The 16,686-nt window shown below is 34.0% G+C and overlaps 1 protein-coding gene across 1 annotated transcript in view; it reads left to right on the forward strand.

Moving 5' to 3' along the window:
• LOC106143407 (zinc finger protein 541) overlaps positions 1–16,686 on the forward strand; it is an 80,473-nt gene that overhangs the window by 19,252 nt on the left and 44,535 nt on the right. Inside the window, exon 3 of the mRNA XM_060949241.1 lies at positions 5,888–5,992. Coding sequence (XP_060805224.1) covers positions 5,888–5,992 — 105 coding nt within the window. The remainder of the gene's footprint in view (positions 1–5,887; positions 5,993–16,686) is intronic.

Genomic DNA, 16,686 nt, shown 5'->3' on the forward strand with positions numbered 1-16,686 from the left:
TACATTTAACATATTGTTGCTAATTCATGTTAAGAGCACGCCCACAGCAGCCCACGCGGGGTTTTAACCCCGTAACCCCTTTTCACAAAATGCTCTAAATGAGACGTAATAATTAAATTTGTCAGCAAACGTTATTTTCCTTATTCAAGTGTCTATATAATAATATAAATAATTTGTTTTAAGTATCCTTGAGCGACGGGTAAGTGACTACTAGTATCAGCAAGATTTTTAAGACGATTGCTTATATCTGATAATATTTGAATATTTATATCATGACTAGACACAACCATGGCTTCACTTCCGTGAAAGGATCCTGTCTTAGTGAGGATCTTATATAGATTTCTTCTGAAATAAATACTGAATTTGCAGTTTCATAAACATGATTCGAATATTTAAAGTTCCCAATAAGATTGCCAAATGTGAATTTACAATTGGACCCGCACTAAATCTCTTAGGACTGTTTCTATTAAATTTTACGACAAACACACTCCCTCATACAACTTTGTTAATAAAGGTTACAATATACCTATATAAGCTGGGACAGCGAACCCTGCGAAACTATTCAAGGGGAAACTAACGCCATTCCCAAATAATTTTATATCGCTTTAAGTCAGAATATTTCAAAATTAAAAATTGAACAATACACAGAGCAATGTACCAAATTTATTGCATCATAATTTCTCTAAAGTTACAGATTAAAGTTAAAATTATTATCAAATAGTTTTTTATAAGTAATTTATTTAATTAATAAGTTTTTAAATTAATTAATAATAAATTAAGCAATCCATAATTACTCTTCTCTCATTGGCTGATCAAGTCGAACGAGGTCTTAGAGACTTTGCGCGACTGTTGGTTCTGTTTACCCTGTCATGATAAAGGACGTAATGCACTTACTAATCAACAAGATTGTACGCGTCTTAAAGGGATGTTATGAAGTGCTACGCCGTAGCTCATTCGTAGCAATTCGTAGTCGCCTTCACATTAATCTACAATGTAGTTTATAATATAGTTACGATTCATTTTACTTAAAACCAAGTGGAAAGTGTGATTTAAATGAAATATTAAATTCCATTTTAAAGGGCCCGGTACAGCACAAGACAAAAACAATAAAAACCTTTAAAGGACACCTTAATTTCAGTTTGATATAAATATTCATACACTCAAGATAATATGGGTACCGTGACAGCGCTTGTGTTTTGTTCAAGATAGTAAATGTTACGTGTCAGCCCGCGGGTAGATCAGATTCCCGCGGGAGACCAACTTCACGTTTAGACACTTATAAACATACATACATATTCTTACGGGCTAGACAGAGCAAACAGTCTCAAAAAGACTGAAGCTGGATAGATAAAATTTAGATCCAGATAATAATAACATTACAAAGTGTAAATGGTACAATAAAGTGTTATAAACCAATAAAAAATAAACAGGTTGCGAGCCCATCCCTTATAAGCAGAATTTAAAGTGTTTTGGCATTTCCCTTGATTATCCTTTACAATGTGCACTAGAAGGGGAGTGGGTGACATGCATCTTTCGAAATATTTTTCATCACACTTTAAAGTTTAGTACAATAGAAACCACAGAAATGTATGATACAAGATAACGTGGGTACACTGACAGCGCTTGTGTTTTGTTCAAGAAAGTAAGTGTCACGTGTCAGCCGCCCGCGGGCAGCACAACTTTACGTTGTGGACCGTAAATTCTTGTAGAGTAACAAAACTTAACTGTTTTAAGTATTGAAATATTTTTCATTATACAAAAATATAAGAAATTATTACAAAAACACTTTACTGAACTCCATCATTAATAAATTTATATGCGACAAATTACACAAACTAAGTTATACTCGAAGTTTGTTCGAGACTTGTGTTACAAGATACTAACTCAACGATTCTATATTTTATAATAAATTCTTATACATAAACATCCAACATTTGGTATCATTTTTCGTCAAAATCGATTTAGTAGTTTTTGAGTTTGTTTATCATTTTATGATAGTATCGTCAGAGACCTAGCGAATAGTGAATAGTATTATGTTAGGAGCTAATCTAGCTAGCATAGGTGTTGCCTAAAGTTAAGCTAGTTTATCTTAGCTAAAATCATAGGATAAAAGCGAGAAGAGTATCATCTATTTAAGATTAGTTTAAGATACAAAATTTCAGATACAAAGTATACCAAAAAAAATATAGATTAAGTTTAATAATAGTTCTTTCGGTGGATGCAGGTTGCTTCCAGCAGAGCGAGGTGGAAGTCATTGGGGGAGGCCTATGTTCAGCAGTGGACGTCCTACAGCTGATATGATGATGATAACGATGAATAGATCTTTTCATTTTTAAGAGCTACCCTTGTTTGCGGAGATCAGTGAAGTGTTCCCTATTCTTTTCTTTCAATACCTAGTAACTGTACCTCTTGTAAGTACATTTTATTTTGTGTAATAAAGTTTTAAATAAATATATAACTGATATAAATTTATTATTTATATTAAATAATCATCAAAAATACAAGTACTCTCACACTGATTATATTAAAACAATAAAATTACCGTATCCCGCGAAAACTCTGTGACTCATATTATTCCAAATTGTATAGAAATAAGCTACGCTGGCAGCTGGCATGAGAGAATGAAAAGTAATAACCGGAAACTTGAATTGTTACCTGATTATTGTAGACTTCGGATTTGCACTCTCCATATATGATAACACAGCTGTTTCAACCCTCCCAATGCCTCTAAGAAGATTTAAGCTGAACATGACATAAGATTAGTTGTTATCATGACAACACAAACATCGCATTAGAATTGCGGGGCCAGATAGCACCAACTCGTATTTCCAATATCCTAATCTCATTTAAGCAGTAACTCTTTGAACGCTTACTTGATCTCATTCAGCGAAGTGCTCAACTCAGTTCAAAAGAGCAAGCTTGTTCCTTTATTGATGAAGGAAATTTTCTGCAATTTTCTCACCGTCACACAAAAGTACCAAAATAAAATGAAACTAAGTCTTTATATAAAATGGAAGGCGTTGTACAGAGTGCTTCGAAAAGTTTAGCTGCACTTGACTGGTACGCTGCAACCGACGAGTTTCGTGCGAGTAGTGTTTACTTTCCAATCAATACCAAACTCGTTTTAAATGCACACATTTTCCACAATGAATTGCTATCAAAAAGATGTCAAGTTTTAAGAAAATTTGTTGTCATTCCCTGAACGTTCGCTGGTCCCTTGAAATACTTAACGTTTTCATACAACGTACTTTCGTTTTCATTTTCAACTTATACATTGAATAGTTAAAATTTGAAAATTCTTTGAGTACTTTACTAAAAAACTAAGACTACCTTTTTGTTGATCTAGCAAAAAAATATCGAATTGAAAATGCAGTTTAATTCTCATGTTAATAAATAAACAATATATAAAGAGATTAATTGATCCTAATAATCTCAGTGAAAAAAGTTGAAGTCACTTCAATAAAACATGTTATCGTTACTTTATGTACTTTATGAACAAAAAACAAAGCCCCAGAAGGATACCTATTCACTTTACAAAAACAAGACCTTTCTGAGACATGAAGCACGAAAAGAAGCATAGCTAATTAAATATACCGCCATTTTATTTGACGAAAACATAACAGAGGGCACTCTTTCGTGAACGACCTATTTTCCTACTATATTTGGAACAAAGGAATAGGAATGGGGCGGCTTCTCGGGATAATAATTTTAAGAAAACTGCCTGAGAGTTTTTTTTCATAAAATAACGGAGCGCGGCGCGGCTATACGCTCGACCGGCGAAGCGCCCATAAAGTTGCAAATGAAGTAATATCGTACTCGGCTTGACTTATGACGTGTTCACACTATACGAGTGCCAAAACTGGGTCAATGAAGTGAAGAGTCTGAGCTGGAATAGTTTTTAGTCATTCAGTAGTCTGTACCGTAATAACTAATCACAAAATATAAAAAAATATACTATATGATATAGTAGTTTTACTCCCAGTTCACGTGTATTTTTTTTCAAATTTAAAATGGCAAACTATATTTTTATTAATTGGCTTACAAAAAAAGTTGATTGATAAAAATGTAGCAATGTTTTAAAATACCACTCAGTTTCCTTACTGACACGAAATGCCCTTGTATTTTATGGCAATACGGACTCGTCATTAAAATCAGCAATAAAGCTATAGGTTTTTCTGCTCCAACTGATGGCAATGGCATTGATGAGCTGCCTAATGCTCAGGACTTACATAAAGCTTTCATAATATCGCTATGATATAAATCTTGACGTTAAGCAATACCAATTGCAATCATAGAGCTTTACAGCTGAACGTGGCGTTTTAGTCTTTGTCAAGGGATTCAAAAGTGATTGTACATATATGTAAGAAAACTAACTGGCCTTGTCACTCGCACTGTTTACACAAGCCTTTTCTGCCGAAAACTTGCTAGAAGTGCCGCGTCACCACAATAGGCAGCCTTCAATTTACATTCACTATTTAGTAAACACGTCTTTAAACTTTGCGAGGTAGACAGAGACAACAGTCTTTTAAAGACAGAAGGAACACGTTAAAATGTACAGCTAAATGGAGTTAAAATTCAGAGAGTGAATATTTACCTAACTCAATTTAATTTAGTTAAATATTGCTATTCCTACACTGCAGCGCACATTAATACCATAGTAGCAGATAGTACCAGAGAATCGAACTATGGAATTTCAGTTGTTTGGGCTATTTAATTGACAAAGGAATGCCATCTTGTTTTAACAATAAGTATCAATTTAACAAAGCTTAAATTAAACCGATCTGATATTCGATTCTTAATTGAAATTGTCAACATTTTTGTAAAATGACGAAGCACTTTGTGGAGGAGTGTAATTTAATTTTATTAAACATTGTTATAATAGTTAACGTGGAGCAGTAGAGAATTTCAAGCATAGGAAATCAGAAAAGAGTTGAATTATCCTTATCATGCACAGAAAAATAGTTTAATAAAACGAATAAAAAAAGTGAAGGGAACTATCATAATATTCTGTTCCTATGTAATATGTAAAAAGTGTAATAAGACAAAAATGTCTATCTACACGTTTGAGAAACAAATGCTTAGAGTTTGATCCTGAAGTTGTCACTTCTGATGGTCGTTAATTAATCCACATCCTTTGATAGAGCGCTAACGATGCGACCCTAGTCCTTTGATAGCTCAGTAATGATTCTGGAAATATGTTACCTACAAACATATGCCATAAATTAAGAAACACTCCGAAATCGCTAATGAAATCAATGCTATGTGTTCAATTAACCAAATCCAGTTGATAGCCGACGAGGATCACGGAAGAGCTACTCAAATCTTACATAATTAGAGCGAGGGGAAGGAGGAAATTGCTCAAATGCCATAAATAATTTATAGGGATTGGAAGCAGCACAAGTTTTGAGAGCTCTTTGCTATTTCTACGGAGACTTTCGCGATCCGCTTGGAAGCAATTACGGTACTTTATTTTGAATTGTGTGCGGGTCTGTAAGCCTTTTGTAGTACTAGTACCTGTTATTGTTTTATTTCAACGCTCGGTCGTGTTTACCGTAACATGGAATGATTTGAATGAACTAATGAGATACTATTTTTTCAGACCAGCATTGATCGGGGATTTTCTTCAACAGACTTTTGCGTCATGTTGAAACTACATAGCTTATTCCTTTCAACTGGGAGTTGATTGATAATGCAATGCCCATTTCCTTTTATGAATTGATATAATAACATTAAAAATATTAAAAATTTGAGACTTCAACTTCACCTTGTGACTGTTGTCTATAAAAATCTCTTAATCTTTTTTTTTTTATTTTGATTTGATATGACATCGGCCTTTATAAAGTTCTCACTCAGAAAAAATGTTACGAAGAATATTTATTTGTTCTAGGCGGTGAACATGGTGGGTTCAGTGCGTTGCTAGGGGCCGCGTCTCCCGACTTTGCCATGGCTTCTGACGCCTCTGATAGCCTGCCGATACCTGACACTGATAATGGTATGTTCGTTGTGAAATGGTGGGAAATTTCCAATTCTTTTGCTGTAACGGCTGTCCTACTTTGGAATGCACTTCCCGAATCCGTTCAAGCTTCTCAGAGACGCGCCAAGTTTTAAGTCGTGCGTGGTCCAGTTGTTTCTGACTCAATTTGAGAGAGTATATGATAACTGTTTATAATCTGTATGTAATAAGTATATATAATAAATTTGACTTCGCCGCAAAAATTCAAGATAAGCCACAATACCATAGATCGACATATACATAAACGAAAGCAAAACATTGAAGAAAGGTTTATATGAACATACGAGCAGTGCAAACCTGTTTCGAAGACCAAACTCCAAAGTGTAGTACGTTCGTGTGTTCCTTTGACTTATTTGGCTCGGGTACCATATGAAATTAAACCAAAGGACCGTGCCACTTATATAAATGAACATCGCTTTGATAAATATATGTGTATGGAAATGTAGCGTTTGGCTTTGCATTCCTGTTTGTTTGCGAATGTTCCATATTTGTACTTGGAAATCGTCTTTCAAAGGACTCTATAATTTCGTATTGTATGAAAATAAAATATTTTTGCTAGGTAAATGGAGACCTAAAGGCAAGACCTAAATTATACGACCCGAATTTTTGTAAGGATTTATGTTGTAATATTATAAACGTTTTGCTCCAATAATACCACGTTTTCCAAATATGATGGTAAAACACGTTTTGAAACTACTCGTAGGTATTTATATAATTTTATGCATGATGAAATTTTATTACGGTTTTACATAAATAAAAGGCATCTAAGCCCTTATTCAAGTGATAAACCTACCAGAAGGTCAATCCTCTAAAACTGTATGATATAAAACAATTTATCAGTAAAGTTTTGGTAAAGTTAACCCTACGCCATAAAATTCCAAAACCTAAAGGCTGCCATTCCAGTTATCATTCTGTTCTCTGAAATCTTAAGATTGATACATCTTATAATATGTCATCCCTGGCTCTTGGCTCTAGTGCGATAAGGACTAAATTCGCAAGACTTTCATTTTATGACTCTAACATCTATATAGAAACGTGTGGAAATCTTCCCGCGACCGTATTAAGATTCATAACAATGTTGCTACAGAAAGATACCAAACTTTTCCGTAAGTTAAAACCTTGTGGGTACTTTGTAGTTTCGTACTCGTGTGCCAATGTTTGTATTCTCGAGAAACCTTCCAACATTATGTATTGTATATGTCTAGACAGCCGTTTTAGATTCTACAAATTGATTCGCGTCATAGACAGTCGAACTTTGGCAATTTATATTACGAAACTTTAGATATTGATAATGTTGATTAATATAATAATACAATATAATTCAAAACTGTATTTATATTGGTATATGCTCTAATTAGAACGATATACATATATATGTAGTATTTATCTCGTCTGCATTTAATTTTGTAAATCAATGAAAATATGAATTGAAAATATCATTTACATTACAACAAAAGGTTATATGGCAGAGTTAATTATAAATTTGATATTCAAGGCCTTTCCCTTGTATACTTGAATCTACAATTTGTTTGAATTAGTACTTATTTTGAGATCTACAAAGTTAACGATACAGTTTCCCACATTATGACCAAAATATTCACTTGAGTATCAGAAATAGAGGGACTTGGTACTTCTCTACTGCATCATTTTCTAAACGATCATCGTTAAAATGTGGAAGATGACTTTCATAAAATTTTGGAGCCCGTTTTTAGTTTTACCAGCAAAATTTGTGTGTTTTTATTACAAGGTTAACTATGATGTTACCTCATTTAGATTCTATTTATAGGTTTCAAGGCAATATATAAATTAAAACTTACCCTTACTAAAATCTATAGTAATATTATAAAGCTGAAGAGTTTGTTTGTTTGTTTGTTTGAACGCGCTAATCTCAGGAACTACGGGTTCAAATTGAAAAATTATTTTTGTGTTGAATAGACCATCTATCGAGGAAGGCTTTAGGCTATATTACATCACGCTGCAACTATTAGGAGCGAAGAAATAATAGAAAATGTGAAAAAAACGGGGAAAATTATGCACCGTTGGGGGCTTCAATGATGCCCAAAATAACTATTACACGCGGACAAAGTCGCGGGCACAGCTAGTAAAAACATAAAATTCAAATATAGATGGCACTTATATGGCAGTACATACACGTGCCGATTGACCGCCGTTGAAACTGTGTTGAAACTTTCTTTGATATTGCAAATTAAAAGAGAAATTAATGTAATTTTCACTCTTTATTAATTCAAAGCTTTATCATCTTCATTAAATTCTTTTGTTTTAAATTTCGGCTTGTAACTAAAGTACCTGGGTTACCGAACGAAACTCTTATGTTTTTGTTAAAGGTATTTCAAATGAGATCGGAAAAACCACAATTATCGTTACCTATAGCAACCATCTCATAAGGGAAAATGATTTATGGTGACATATGGAAAAAATAATCCCACACCCAGCCAGAATAGAATACATCGATTTGTGCCCACATATTTTATTTAATAATTTTTATTTAATTTAATGAAAACAATTTTAAAATGTGATATTATTTGCTCGTATATCACATTTTAAAAATGTTTTCATTAACGCAAGTACCTACAACGCTTAATACTATAGGATATACCCTTGTTGGTTCAGGCATTTTTTTTTCATATTTCGGGTAACTATGTCACTATCTAAGTTTACCTGCGATTTTCTCGTTTAAAATTATTGTTACCGACATTTCTTGAAACAATTAACTTTTCTAGCATGTGTTATTCTCGTAGCTGGCTCTTAAAGGAAGGCTGTATTCAACACTATTTAGTGGAGCCGTAGGCAATAAACTGCAGCCGATGTAAGCTGTCAGCTTCAAGCCTGGAAGCGTGTTGTTCAGGTGGAAGATCCAAAATTTGATTGTCTTGAAATAATTTTAGTAAATGAGAAATTAACTTAACGTGCTTAAATGGAATGTTTTATACTGGATCATTAAAATAATAGTTATGATGACAAAGAAGTTACTTCTCTCTATGAAATTGGAAATCCTACAATCCTACTACTACATATATTGTAAATGCAAAAGTTTGTAAGGATATGTACTTATGTGGTTGTTACTCTATTGCGTTAACACTACTGATTACGGATTTCATGAAATGGTGCAATAATGTAGCTTAGACATTGGAATAACATAATGAATTATCCCGTTTCAGACACGCGAACAGATTCGCGGGCAACAGCTAGTAATAGAGTATTAACTTACCGACTTCGTGATCATCAGGCGGACCCCACCTTCGGATGAAGTCACAGAGTCAAACACTATGATGATGATTATTGATTGCAAATTTTGTTTGATACACACACACAGGAACCGCAACGCAGCGCCGTAACCAAACACACTACATGTGGTTGTTAGTTATTTCAGGCATTAATAACATAATGGTTCGTATTCATATATACAGTATAACTCATATTCTTAAGTAAAAAATTCACGAACAAAAAATCTAATTTGCACTTAATTTACTTACTAACTGCCTTACATAAACTCTTCACACATTGTTTCATAGACTTGTACTTTAGGGATTTTTCTTGAATACTTTAGTTAACAGAATCTTGAAAGGCCAGTTAGTTATTCATATCTTGGTGTAATTATAATCACAACGGCTCTCAAATCTGAAGTCATCAAGAAATATACTGTTTTCCGTCGTGATTTTATCCTGGATCGAACCCGCGCTCCGACTACGACAGAAGCCTCTTGACGTGACCAAAAAACATTTCACGAAACAAAAGCTTTACTTTTCAATTTAACGGCAGAAAGTACCGGCCATTTCTAATATCTCGATTCACTGCACAAGAAACTTAACGTCGCTGCACGGTTTTACCCCCGACGTAAAAAGTGCGTGCTGTCACTCGGTCTATTTGTTTCATAGCTCGATGCCGGTGGGATCCCAACATCGTTATTTCTACTATGACGTCGTAACATGCGATAAATGACTACGTACGACTAGAAAAATTGTTCTGGAGATTGTCTTGTGAGAATTTTGATCATGAAAGTCCTATTTCTTTCCAGTAAATATTATGAAAATTCCGAGAAAATAAGATAATAGATTTTTAATTCGCCTCGAGTAGATGTGATTACATGTATATATGTATTCACAAATGCTTGTTTGTAGTTTTTGGTTTTCCATTTTAATTTTTATTTATTAAAAAAGCTAAGTAGAATCTTAAACCCAATTAGCATAGAATACACTATATTTTTGTTTTTATATTTCCAAAAGAAGCGAAGCCTCACAGCTATAATATAATGACAAAACAAACCCTTAACCAAGTCGCATACTGTAAGTACGTTTCCTCTCAGAGAGAGCTAATTTACATTTGAATGCCTTTCGTTTTATTGCTATTTACATATGGAATAAACGGCGACATGAGACCGAATGCACAAACAAAATGCAGTACGTCAAACTGCATTAGCGAATGAGACTCCGCGCCCTAGAGTTATGTCGAGGGCATCGCTTCAGACCACTGGAGACGTCTGCTCGAATACTTCAATATTTACCTTTGTATTGTAAAGAACTTTGTTACACTCACAGAAATCTGAATAATAAAGAACTAGTTGCACTTCTTGTTTTTTATTTCTTCAATTATAGAATTGAAATAATAAACCAAGTCAGGAACACCTATTTTTAAAATTGCGATTAATGGTTCAAAAAAATTGTAGTTGTTCCAACGTTGTACGCTTTACTTCTTTTTGATTGTATCTAATTATGGCAGTGAATTAAAAATTTAGAAAAACATTTTGATAACGGATTTTGTCTTACTTTTTTTGTTTCTCTTTTCCTCGTTTATTACATCATAGCTTATCAAGAAAGAAAATCAAAATATTTGATGAATATTAAAAAAGATTGATTAAATTCGAGTCCATATAAGTATACAAAAATACTGTTACCCACATATTTTGTTACAGAAAAAACTCACACAAAGGAAAAAGCAAAAACATTTATTTATTTAGAAATATATAGAATTTCACTTCAAAGTCTACATATAACTGGTTAAAATAAATTTCAATTTGACTTTGTTAATAAATCCACATGTTAGAAAAACAGGTATATGGTATTCGGTTGAGCGTTAATGGAAAAATACAAAACAAATAAACGCATCGAATTTAAAAAGCTTTGTCTACTTTGAAGTTTGTGAAAATATTTACAAAACATTTTTTTTTATTTATTTCAATATCAAATAAACGAGGAGCTACTATATCATGGTTTTTTTTTAAATTAAACAAACTTTGAACATACAAATACCTACATTGGTAAGCTCAAAGGAAACCTATAAACCTACAAGAAACACTTGAAAGCCATATATCAAGTAAAACTTTCATCCACCCGATAAAATTCGAAAGCTTTCTCGCGTTAAAAGAGTAAGGCATTCTCTATTTAAGTTTTTGTCTTTACGAGAAGGGTATTTTCGGAGTTTTGACGTGTAATAAGGGACATCTTTAGGTATCGCCGCGGGAGCTTCCGTGCTTTTATTGAAGGCTCGGTTGAAAGTTTTGTTCGGAACAGCGCGCAGATTGTCGTGATGCCACACCTACCGAGTTGGTTTATCTGTTCTTGTTTTAAAAATTGTGGTATGCCTAATTTGTTATAAATATAACCACCTTACTAACAAGGGTAATGGACTCTTTCTACAAGAACGAAGAATGCGTAGGCAGGCTTTGATATTTAATGCCAAAGAAACAGATTTATCTTTTGCTTCAAACTATAACTCAATGGACAGGACTTAACATTTAAACGCTTTAAATAAACGTCAATAATAAAAGAAAATAAGGAGAAAATTAGAAATAAAAATTAAATTCAAAGACCAAGTATTTTTATGACAATGATGGGACTAAAAAACAACCTTCACATAATAAGGGAAGTGCTATGCAAAGCAAATCTTTATGCCTCGCTGAGCTGACAGAAGTAGTAACATCTTATACTTGTATGATTTTTATGAATCTCTATTACATCCAATTAAATTGTTTTACATTGGTAGTCGCTCAGTAAAAACAAATGGCACAATTCTGCACGGCTGCATTTTCAAATCATCATTATTTACATTTCTCGGCATTTCCGCGAGCAAAATAAAAAACTCAGGTAGAGCGGTGACTTAGCAACACTGGCGATTGCCACACCTCCATTTGTATTCATACTGCGCGTTTGTCGAGGCCTGTAGGTGACACAGTCGATACGCAATCCCCTCCAATCCCTGGTGGAAACCTTGATTTTCTGCGGTTATTACAATATATTTCACCTACGTGAGACTTCGGTGATGGCCAATGTTGCTTTTAATTTTTGCGCCAGAGTGTTCATTGTATTTATTATCTTTTAATTGTACGGCAGTACACACCGTGCAAGTTACGTTATGGATAGAATAACTGTTACAACAACACGTAACAAACACATAAAGAAAACTACCTATATAATACATTTCAATACTTTTCTTTTATTTTATGTTTTTAAATTATTATTTATCATACAAATTATTGTCCATTTCAATTAATTTAAACAAATGAATATAATCCTGACCAGACTAATAAAGCCACCACGACCAGAATTATAACAGAGAAGCTTAAAATTCAATCTTTTTTCACTTTCTTTTTTATTATTGACCATCTGTGTTTAAGATTTTCTTATTGGTCACAATAATTTATAAAAAGTATCGCACTTCTCATCGTCAGTCAAGAAACAATGGCTAAATTAATAAGACCGTGCCTAGACGAGTTACTATATTTACTTCATTTAAATTTATTTACATAAGAGTATAGGTTATATTGCAAGGTAATTACTTCCACAATGTCTTTGTTAACCTTTCGCTTGTGCAAATTCACTTCGTTTGTAACGCGCACTCCACTACGTACGAGTACAAAGAGCTCCTCCCAATCAGCTCAGCGTTCCATGCACACAATCTGTTACATTGTACCGTACGATGCACCATTAAATCAGCCTTCAGGAAGCTCAGGTCTTGTCTTGTACCGTTCGCAAGTTAACTCCCAAACAACGCTATAAATTTAGCAGACACACGTGACTTATGTGCTCCGTACGTCACACACGTTTAGCTTCACGGATTCTGATTAAAATTAAGTATGTTTTGTATGTTCTTTGTTCATTTATTTTTTGCAATGATAAATAAACAAGGTGTGACTACACGTTGAACAAACCAAGCGTCGGTCAGAGTCGTTACTCTCTTTATAAAAAATATAAATGCAGTGCTACTCTGATCATGGGAAAAATATTCCGATTTCTATGAGTGCTATTATGTAGAACTCATAAAAAATTAGTGAGTTGTACTCACTCATTTGACTGGATTTTAACTCTTAAACGCCTGTTTAAGAGTTAAAGTGGCATTTAAGAGTAAAAGTAACATAGATTCATTACCACCTTAAAAATAAAACACTCCTCTACTAAGAAAGCCTCGTAATAATATGTTTATAGACTAAACACACATCATTACATGATTATGGCTAAAACAACCGAGTAACTTCGTATATAAGCAACAAACTCATAAGTAAAGCGATACTTATTGAATGTTGAGTGGGGCATATTATGTCGTGTAGACGTTTGATCGAATCGATGTGAAGTGTACTGAATGGCGTTTCCATTTACGGATGGATGGCTGAGTATTACTGAACTGGAATAATAAAAAGTTTCTCATTGGCCAAATATTAGGAAACTCCAAATACGTTTCGGGTAACTGAAATATTTTCCTCTAATTATTTCCTACTCCTATTCTTAACTTTTGGGAATTAGTAACGCATGAATGATTACCATAAACTTTTAAGAAGGATAATACAAAGAGCCAATGAATGTAAGCACAACCTTGATTGAAATGTCAATACATAACTAAGTAACAAAGTTTGTAAAATAAGGCAGCATTTACGTAGTATTCGAATCATCATCATCCTGAGTAGGACGCGGCGTTCGCCTGTAATCTTCATTGAGATTTCACTGAAAGTTCAAAAAACAGGCTCTAACTCCGTACATTATACATTACATCAGAAGTAAACAATGACAATGCAAAAAGTAAATTTGTAGCGTTTGTTTAACCTATCTGCTCAGTGGCCCAAAAACCCTGAAGATTTAGAGGCAAAGATACCCTTTTTTGCCCCAATCTGACGTACTGTAACCCGACGTTCCCGACAGAATTCATTAGGACGCGGGCGGTCTGCAGCCCCGTCTGTCATACACACCTTTAGCAAATGAATCCTCCGACAAGTTTAGGACCGTTCCACTCCCACTGAACCTCCTAATGTGATTAAAATTCTCCATTCCACCTACTGACTTTTCCAAACTTCCTGTATGTTTTAATGGATATTATTATATCTATTGCGAGAGTAACCATACTTAGGATTTTAAGATACGTTTTAAGGTACTTTTAAGTGTGCAGTGAGTAAGAGGCTTGACTTAATAAAGTGGTTCTAAATAATCCTAATTGTAACTCCAAGGATATACATACATATACAAGGAAATCCTACTGCTAAAGTAACATTTCAAAACAGATCGATAAGTTCGATTCCTTCACATCAAGTTTTTGATTATTTTACACATTTCATTTTTACATAATATTGAACATAAAAATACATTTGTTCTTATTTTCTATGTTGATTTTGGTTGAAATTATTTAATACTGAGATAATGTCAAGGTTTATTTAATCTGCCCTATAACATTACTTTTTTATTACGAACAGTTGTACATAACTTAACTCTTTTTGTTTCTAAACATATAAGATTTCGTAATTTAACACATGGTTACCCTACACGCTCCTCAGACATATCACACGTTATTAATTAATATTGTCTACATGCTTACAAATTTAATCGTACCTACTATTATAATTACACTGTAACTTGTACAGCAAAAGCTTCATTCTAAGTGCCGCCTGAGGAGTGTTTAATTAATCTAAAATCTCAGCCTGTTTTCGAGTAAAATGTATCTAATTTCAAGAGTACACTTTCTATATTGAGTATACTATAGTAAGCCCGCGGCTTCGTTTGCGTTAAGCGACATATCCCGTTAATTTCTGTCCCTGCCAGGTTTTGGAAAAATCCTCTTGAAGTGCACTTCTACAGTACTTTTTTCAGATACTGAAATGTAAACAAGTTTGATACATAATATTAAAACAAAGCATAGTTAATAAGCCAAAGTCATTATGAAATTTGTTTTCCAATCTTGACCTCAACATCAACTCTTGACCCTGTGGTTGGGATTGTGCGTTGATATGGAAGTCAATCAGCATCTCCTTTCATATTTCTATACTCATAATATATAGTATATTTCTATGGCAAATATTTACATACATATTGTGGTGTCGTGTAATAACCGCGTTTTCTTCTGCAACATTTCGCTCGGGAGGTTTATACGTTGGAAATGTTCTAGTAACAGTGACAAACCCCCTCGGGGGGTTCGTGTGCGTATGTGTAACACGTAATGGTAAAGATACGAGTTCCCATACTGTTCATCAAGATATTTCAAATATGTCCTTCGAATGAATCTTGCAATTTATTACGACTGTAAAAGGTACGAGTTTAATTTTATTTATCTTTTGCAAACACTTTAATTTTCCTGTTACAAAACTTATAAAAGTAACAAAAATGATAAAAAAAATGTTTATTGGAAACTTAAAGAAGTAGTTGTAATTGTACCATGTACTAAATACAAGATTATAATAACAACTTATTCACCGAGAAAATAATAAATTAACAATGTTTATGATTCTAATGTCTGCATGAAAATGTCGAAGCCATATTATGTCGCACGCTTTTGAAGTGATCTCACGTCTACACCACGTCCCTTATAGACTGAGGTTGTTAAACCTACATATAGGTCACCTTTACCATACAGAGGTTGATTTGCCAGAGTAATAAATTACATCCATCTTGCGATGCCAATAAACAATGACTGAATCAAATGACTATAATCATTTATTCACCCATTAATTTCGTAAGCAACTTCTATTTATCGCCTCTTTGTTGTTACTTTTGACCTTAGTCATCTTCTTCCTCCTGGCTTTAGACCCGGTTGCATCCTCACCACTCTGGAGAGGAGCCCGGGTTATGCCATTGACCGTGGGTCCTGAATTGGGTGAGTCAGGTCTATACACAAAGCGACTCCCATCTGGCCTCCGTAACTTTTGCAGGTAAATCTAACCCGTATTGGATCTATCATGATAATACATTCTGTTGCCTGAATGTGCAGGTTTCCTCAAGATGTTTTCCCTCACCGTAAAAGCATCGGTTAGTATTAAAAACCAATGTACATAACATCTAATATAGTCAGTGGTACTTGGCCGAGGTGGGATTCGAACCTGTGCCTTTCTGCGCATCACGCATTTTAACCTTACCGATTTGACCACCGACGATCTCACAAGTAGAGCTCCATTAAATATATACATACATACATACATATCGTCACGTCTATATCCCTTGCGGGGTAGACAGAGCCAACAGTCTACATTAAATATATTTATGTATATATATATATATATGTATTGTAACCAAAACCTCTAGGTATAACACCGACATGAGCAACAAACATTTGTTTCCGAACGGTGCTCAGAAACGCGTCTACTCGTATAGCACGCGTACGCCCGAGGCACCGTCAGGGTCACGAATATGAATAATTTTCCAATCTCGCCATTTATTCACTCCTTTGTCTGACGATTCCGGCCG

The sequence above is a fragment of the Amyelois transitella genome, chromosome 18, assembly GCF_032362555.1.
Source record: "Amyelois transitella isolate CPQ chromosome 18, ilAmyTran1.1, whole genome shotgun sequence".
NCBI classification, from domain to species: domain Eukaryota; kingdom Metazoa; phylum Arthropoda; class Insecta; order Lepidoptera; family Pyralidae; genus Amyelois; species Amyelois transitella.